This window comes from Mus pahari, chromosome 1 (assembly GCF_900095145.1).
Source record: "Mus pahari chromosome 1, PAHARI_EIJ_v1.1, whole genome shotgun sequence".
Lineage (NCBI taxonomy): Eukaryota > Metazoa > Chordata > Mammalia > Rodentia > Muridae > Mus > Mus pahari.
The window spans coordinates 3,640,761-3,648,180 of NC_034590.1; the positions used below are offsets into that span (position 1 = coordinate 3,640,761).

Here is a 7,420-nt window from a genome sequence, read left to right on the forward strand (position 1 = left end):
ACTGAGTCAGAGAGGCTCATGTGGGTAGTGAGGAGGCGAAAGCTTGGGAGTTGAGGAACCACACAAACGTTTGCATGCTCGGCTCAGATGAGGTTCATCTGTGTTCCTGGGGTTTCACTGCAGTGGCTGTCACTGCGCCTGTCTCTCCTTGGGGTTCCGGGAGTGGGGTTGGGATCCTCAGCTGAGTGTTGGGGAGCTCGGGCTGCCTACCCTTTACTTCCCTAGGTGACCTGCTTGTTCCCAAGGTGGACATTACTAAGGTGATTATCTTATCAATTGCACCTACACATGCCCTTGGAGACATGCCCACTATGGGAGGCCAGTGTAAAAACCATATCAAAGGTCCTACCATGTCCCCACTGCTGCCTCAAGGGATCCCTGCCTGGGATCATGGAGGGGTCCCTCACACGCCCTGGCACCTGACACCCAGCTCAGGCGAGGGCCATTAGGTATAGCCTTTCCCCAACGTGCACCACTGTTGATCTGAGCAGACTGGGGTAGGGATAGGGAAAAGGTTGGGAGCTGTGTGCAGCAGCTAGTGGTTAAGCATGCCAGTGGGGCCCCGTGGAATCCCCACGAGCCTTACTTTCCTGTCTCTGCATGGTGGGAACGGTAGAGATGCTAGGATGTCATACATGACCGTGCCCATACTTTAGGGCTCACAAGAGGACGCTGTGTACAGGAGATCTGTCTGGTCCTCACTCTACCCTGTCCTAGACTAGGGTGGAGAAAGTGATGAGCTCCAATTTTCCCACCTGTAATGGGGATTCCTCACCTCAGAGGGTTTCTGGAAGGTTCAGTGAGTGAATGTATGAGAGCCTCTTGGCACATTGCTGGCAAGAAGCGAGAGCTCCCTGTTTGCTTCTCTTCTTGTTGATATGTGGCTGTTGGAGCTCAGGGGTTCCTGATCTGAGTGACAGGTGACAATGGGGTTTGGGCAGGATGGAACAACTCAGTTGAAAGTTTCTGAGCTGTCTAAGTCTGAAGGTTACCCCAAGGAGCCTCATAATCAGCTGTAATCAGCTGGTTCTGCTCCACCCCCACCCAACCTGAGTATATCAAGCCTGGTCCAGACCCAAGTAGGCTCTGTAGACCAAAGAGGGCAGAGCACCAGGCACCATGGGGAAGGCAGTGAGTGGCATCTGGGGGATTTTGTGGCTGGGGTTTGGGGGCAGAAGTCCCCGTGGCAGCTGACATCTCTTTTGTTCCATCCCTACACCAGGAGAATTATGAACTATACTCAGTGGAACTGGGGACTGGCCCTGGTGGGGACATGGCTGCCAAGATGAGCAAGAAGAAGGCAGGAGGTGGGGGAGGCAAGAAGAAGGAGAAGCTGGAGAACATGAAGAAGGAGATGGAGATTGTGAGCATGGGGGCGGGGCCTGGGCAGGATTGAGGTGGGGTCTGGAAGCCAGGCAGCGGACAGGGTGGGGCTGTGAGAACCAGACAGTGAGTGTCTTGTTCCATCATTCCCCAGAACGACCACCAGCTGTCAGTGTCTGAACTGGAGCAGAAGTATCAGACCAGCGCCACCAAGGTGAGCTAGGAGTGGACTGGTATAGTGAGGGGATGATGGACAGGAAAGAGGAACAGGGAGAGAGAAAGGTGTGAGAATCACCAGAGAGCAATGGGTGTGGGGGCAGGGGGGATAGATAGAGCAATAGAGGAGAGAGAGGAAGAGAGACATGGCGAAGCGAAGAGACATATGCAGAGAAACAGAGGAAGGGGAGAGGGAGGGAGAGAGGGAGAGAAGTTAGAGATGGGAGGGAGAGAGAGAAGGAGAGGTAAAGAGAGCAGGAAAGGAAGAGAAAGATGGAGGGAGAGAGTGGAAAGAGAGAAAGGAGGAGAAGAGACGAGGAGGGGGTGGGAGGGAAGGAGAGCAAAAAGAAAGGAAAGGCGAGGGAGTCCAAAGCAAGGCCCTATAGCCACCACCATGACAGTTCCTGCCTGTTCCCAGGGCCTGAGGGCGAGCCTGGCAGCTGAGCTGCTGCTGAGAGATGGACCCAATGCGCTTAGGCCACCTCGGGGCACCCCCGAGTATGTGAAGTTTGCCCGCCAGCTGGCAGGTGGTCTGCAGTGCCTCATGTGGGTGGCTGCCGCTATCTGCCTCATTGCCTTTGCCATCCAGGCCAGCGAGGGTGACCTGACCACGGATGATAATGTGAGTTGGAGGGCCTTTGTGGGCAGGCCTGGGACACAGGGAGCTCAGGGAACGAGGACACTGAGCCCAGGACTTAAGCAGATGGGATGTAGAATGTGGGAACAGAAACACAAAGATACAGTTCTGAGACTTGGATCCTGGAAGACAGATAACATTGGGTGACATTGGGCTATGGGACAGACCTGAGGATGTAGGTCACAAGGGACACTGAGGGTGACTCTTGGGTGGATAGGAAACAGAACTGCAAAATCTAAGCTATGAACCCCAGAAGAGAAAGAAATGAGGACACAGGATAGACCAAGGACATGAGACACACATAGGGGACACTTAATACCAGATACAACACACAGCCAGTAGATATAAAAGCACTAATGGAGGGAATGGAGATGTAAAGAGGACTTGATGTGTGTCGGGGCCAGACAGAGAACATGGGTGATATGTGTGACATCAGAAAGGGGTTTGAAAAGCCCTAGGTCAAGTGACATGGCATTGGTAGTCAGAGGTACACACACTTGGCCTTTGGGAACATGGAGATACCAATGATGGCATGTTAGGTCATACAGGAGCTCAGATATGACACAGCAGCTCAGATGACACAGGGTCTAGTGGGCTCAAGGGCACAGTGAAGTGAGAATTTTGGGTTCTGTAAAAATGCAGAAATATTATGTGTTTTCATTTTAAACCCAGGTATGGGACTGTGCACAGCAGCTGACTACAATTTGCCTCATGCTCTAGCAGGGGCATGATTTTGCCAACGGCAGAAAGTATCTGTTGTTGTGTGATGTTTGGAATTCTGGGGACTTTTCAGAGGGTGTATAAATGCTTAGACCTGAGAGGCAGTGTTGCGGTGGGTTGTTGGTTGGATTGGATGCTGTTCATTGCGGTTTGTTAAATAATATGCAGACAAGAAAGAACAATAAGAAGAAACTAGATGTCCTGACCTCAAAGATCAAACTTACCCCAGGGAACTCAGTGCCCCAATCACCAGGAAGTTGTCTAATGATAATGATGCTCCCTTTCCCCTGTATCTTCTCTCTCTCTCTCTCTCCCATCTGGTGTTAGAGGTTGAAAGGATGGTAGAAGAGAAACAGAAGCCACAACGTAACTACTAGTCCTGCTCTATCACAGGGGGGCATATGGATTAGAAAAAAACAATATGAAACATGGAGCATAGAAACACAAAGAAACATGGCAGACACAACTTAGGGAAGGCGGGAGTTGATCAAGAAATGCGGAACAAGGACCATATGGGGACATGGAGATCAGGAGCCAGGGACTATGGGTATTAGGAATGTGGACCCAAGACACAGAAGATGCAAGGCAAGTGAATGGGGCATTTGTAGACCATGGGGACCAGGGCTTGGACTGCAGGAAAAGCGCATGAGGCTTCCCAGTAGATTGAGGACATTCTGGAGGTGACCCCAAGAGCACCAGGAGACTCTGAAATAGAACGGTGGCCATGGGGGAGGGGTGGGGAGGGGGAGGGGAGCGCCTAACTCCAATGCATAAAACCGGTGTGTCTCACTGCAGCTATACCTGGCGGTGGCACTCATTGCTGTGGTTGTGGTCACTGGCTGTTTTGGCTACTACCAGGAGTTCAAGAGCACAAATATCATTGCCAGCTTCAAGAATCTTGTACCCCAGGTGGGCACTTCAGCCTGCTACCCCTCTATTCAGATTCCATCTTCAAGACACCTTGAGCCATCTCCTGCCATCATCTCCTGCCATCTGTAGGGGCCCCGTCCCATCAACCCAACTCTATCCTGATTGTTGGCTTCCATGTCCCCTTCAAAGGCTCCAGTTCTTCCCATTTTTCACGTCCCCATATCTCCACGACACTAAGCAACTTCTACTATCATCCCTGCCCCTGCCCCACAGCAAGCCACCGTGATCCGAGATGGGGACAAGTTCCAGATCAACGCGGATCAGCTTGTGGTGGGTGACCTGGTGGAGATGAAAGGCGGGGACCGAGTGCCAGCAGACATCCGCATTCTGTCAGCCCAGGGCTGCAAGGTGGACAACTCCTCGCTCACTGGAGAGTCTGAACCGCAGACTCGCTCGCCGGAGTGTACACACGAGAGTCCCCTTGAGACCCGCAACATTGCCTTCTTCTCCACTATGTGTCTGGAGGGTCTGTGAAGCATCGTTAGCCTGTCCCAAAGCCCCACAGACCCCACACTTTCCATAATAGCTCCTTTCCTGTTTTGTGTGATGTGTGCCACAAGCCTCCCCACCACAGAGCACCCACCTCACCCTGAGCTCTCTCTCTCTCCCCTTGTTGCCACTGCAGGAACAGCTCAGGGCTTGGTGGTGAGCACCGGCGATCGCACCATCATTGGGCGCATCGCCTCGCTGGCCTCGGGTGTGGAAAACGAGAAGACTCCGATTGCGATCGAGATTGAACATTTTGTGGACATCATCGCCGGCCTGGCCATCCTCTTCGGTGCCACATTCTTTGTGGTGGCCATGTGCATTGGCTATACCTTCCTTCGGGCCATGGTCTTCTTCATGGCCATTGTGGTAGCCTATGTGCCTGAGGGGCTGCTGGCTACTGTCACAGTGAGTAAGGGAGACGGGGTGGGGGGGTGCAGGGAGCAGAGAGCTGCTTGTTCAGTCATCCCGCCAGATGTCCCTACTGCCTGTTCATTCATTCACTTCCCCCACCCCACATCATCCATCCATTCAGTGAGCATTTATCAGGATGCTCTGGACTGACCCCCTGTCACACGCCAGAGCTCACGAGTGAATAAACAGGGTTCTGGACCAAGGAAGATGAGATTACTGTGGGAAGTCAGCCCAAGCTCAAGACCCACCCAGAGAAGTGAGGCTCAGAGGTTCATTTTTAAATTTTCATTGTGTTGATGTGAGCTGGGAAACCTCAGAGGGAGTATCTGGGGATACTGGGGAAGGCACGGGCTGCAAACAGCTTGAGAGAACAAGTCTCTTTTGTCTTTTTTTTTTCCAGTAAGAGGAATCTTTCCTGCATTCAAAATGTGGTAGTTGTAGTATAGGAAGGAGATGTGGGACTGGTGGCAGGGCCTGGTCATGCCATGTTCCTCCATCTATCCGCAGGTCTGCCTGTCACTGACAGCAAAGAGGCTGGCCAGTAAAAACTGCGTGGTTAAAAACTTAGAAGCAGTTGAGACCCTAGGTTCCACATCAGTCATCTGCTCTGACAAGACGGGAACTCTCACTCAGAACCGCATGACTGTGTCTCATCTATGGTTTGACAACCATATCCACACAGCGGACACCACAGAAGACCAGTCAGGTGTGGGGGTGGGAGGGGAAAGGGCAAGGACTTGGTGGTCTGATGGGGAGCCTGAGACATGATTTCCACTAGCGAGAGATAGCAGGTCCTGGGTCCTGTGAGGGACAGGTCTGTGAAGGGAATCTGGTCTTTAGGTGGCTCTCTATATGATGTTTGGAGAAAGCTCTGTCTTGGGATACACAAAAGGAAATGTTGTACTATCCATACTCTCCATGCCTGGGAAGGGGACCCGGCTCAGCCTGGATGCAGTAGGAAGGGCTCAGCTCAGGTTTGGGAGATCCATTCCCTCAAGGTCCCAGCCTGGACATCTGGTCTCCAGGGCAAACGTTCGACCAGTCGTCGGAGACTTGGCGGGCGCTGTGCCGCGTGCTCACCCTGTGCAACCGCGCTGCCTTCAAGTCCGGCCAGGACGCCGTGCCGGTGCCCAAGGTAAGAGACCGGGGCATTCCAGAGGGTGATGTCTGGAATCTCAGGTTTCAATCCTCACACTGGACCTGCTCACAGCGCATCGTGATCGGAGACGCGTCAGAGACGGCTCTGCTCAAGTTTTCGGAGCTGACGTTGGGCAATGCCATGGGTTACCGGGACCGCTTCCCCAAAGTTTGCGAGATACCCTTCAACTCTACCAACAAGTTCCAGGTGCGTTGCGCTCCGAACCTCATCCATAACAGGCCACACCCACTGTGGGCAGTTTATCTCTTGAGGGGGAGCCTCAATTCTTGGTCCATCCAGCTCACAACCCCGCCCACGTTCGACTAGGCCACGCCCACACGCGGGTTCCCACCCAATCAAGACCCACCCACACCTAGGCAGAGCCGAGAGCCATCTCTGCTTTAGGCAGGACCCTGCACCCTCGGGCCCCGCCCCTCGTGTAACCACTCCCCTCACACGTAGTCACGCCTGTCGACCCTCCAAGCTTGATTCAGCTCGTAGCTCCGCCTCTCCCCCCCGCCTACAGCTGTCCATTCATACCCTGGAGGATCCGCGCGACTCCCGGCACCTGCTAGTGATGAAGGGCGCCCCCGAGCGCGTGCTGGAGCGTTGCAGCTCCATCCTCATCAAGGGCCAGGAGCTGCCCTTGGACGAGCAATGGCGTGAGGCCTTCCAGACAGCCTACCTCAGCCTGGGAGGCCTAGGCGAACGCGTTCTTGGTGAGAGCTGCCATGGACCGGGCAGTGTGTCAAGAAGGGTGGGCACGGACCCTTCCAAAACTTCTTGGCCTGGACCTGACCAAAAGGTCAGGTTTTTTTTCTGTTTTCGTGTGGTCCTGAGGATGGAGCTCACGGCCTTTTGCCCTCGTGTGTGCTAGGCAAGACTGTCTTGATTGCTAATCCTAACTTCTCCCACCTCTGGCCCAGGGGTTGGTCAGTACCTCTTGATTTACCTTTCTGTGTCAGTCCTGACCTGTGTCCCCTCTTTTTCCAGCCCTTGCCTTTATTTTACTATCCTATGTTCTCTTGACCTTTTGATCGTTCACATTCTCTGACTCCATGATGGACAATCCCCAGACCCTTGTCCTGATTTTTCTGAGCCAGTTTTACTATGCAATCTGGCTATCCAGAACTCACTCTGTAGACCAGGATGACCCAGGGACCTGCCTGTTTCTGCTGCCCAAGTGCAGGATTAAAGGAGTGGGCTACCGTTGCCCTCCTTTATCCTTTTGACTCTACTCAACTTTTGCCTTCACTCAAACTTTCTGAACCCCTGGAAACTATGGGAGGCAAAGACCCATTGTTCAATTTTGCCTTTCTCTTAGCTTTGAAAGAAATGTTTCCTCCCTGAGCTTACCTGCCTGCCTTGTTCCCTCCCTCTATTCTCCCACCCTCCTTCCCTCTCTCCTTCTCCCCTTACTTCCTCTCTCCCTCCTCCCTTACTTCCTCCCTCCTTGCCTTCACCCTCCATTTTTCCCTCCCTCCTTCCCTCTTCCCTCCCTCCTCCCCTCCCTCTACCCTTCCCTCCTCCCTCCATCCTTCCCTCTTCCCTCCCTC

General features: G+C 53.4%; 1 protein-coding gene across 2 annotated transcripts in view; it reads left to right on the forward strand.

Moving 5' to 3' along the window:
* The first annotated feature begins 1,077 nt into the window (after nucleotides 1-1,077).
* The window catches only part of Atp4a (ATPase H+/K+ transporting subunit alpha), a 13,035-nt gene continuing 6,692 nt past the window's right edge, over nucleotides 1,078-7,420 (forward strand). For both annotated transcript variants that reach the window (XM_021191137.1, XM_021191146.1), the window contains exons 1-11: nucleotides 1,078-1,131; nucleotides 1,223-1,363; nucleotides 1,478-1,537; nucleotides 1,958-2,161; nucleotides 3,692-3,805; nucleotides 4,040-4,292; nucleotides 4,452-4,720; nucleotides 5,234-5,432; nucleotides 5,752-5,861; nucleotides 5,937-6,071; nucleotides 6,391-6,583. In XM_021191137.1, coding sequence (XP_021046796.1) covers nucleotides 1,120-1,131; nucleotides 1,223-1,363; nucleotides 1,478-1,537; nucleotides 1,958-2,161; nucleotides 3,692-3,805; nucleotides 4,040-4,292; nucleotides 4,452-4,720; nucleotides 5,234-5,432; nucleotides 5,752-5,861; nucleotides 5,937-6,071; nucleotides 6,391-6,583 — 1,690 coding nt within the window. In that variant the 5' untranslated portion in view covers nucleotides 1,078-1,119. The remainder of the gene's footprint in view (nucleotides 1,132-1,222; nucleotides 1,364-1,477; nucleotides 1,538-1,957; nucleotides 2,162-3,691; nucleotides 3,806-4,039; nucleotides 4,293-4,451; nucleotides 4,721-5,233; nucleotides 5,433-5,751; nucleotides 5,862-5,936; nucleotides 6,072-6,390; nucleotides 6,584-7,420) is intronic.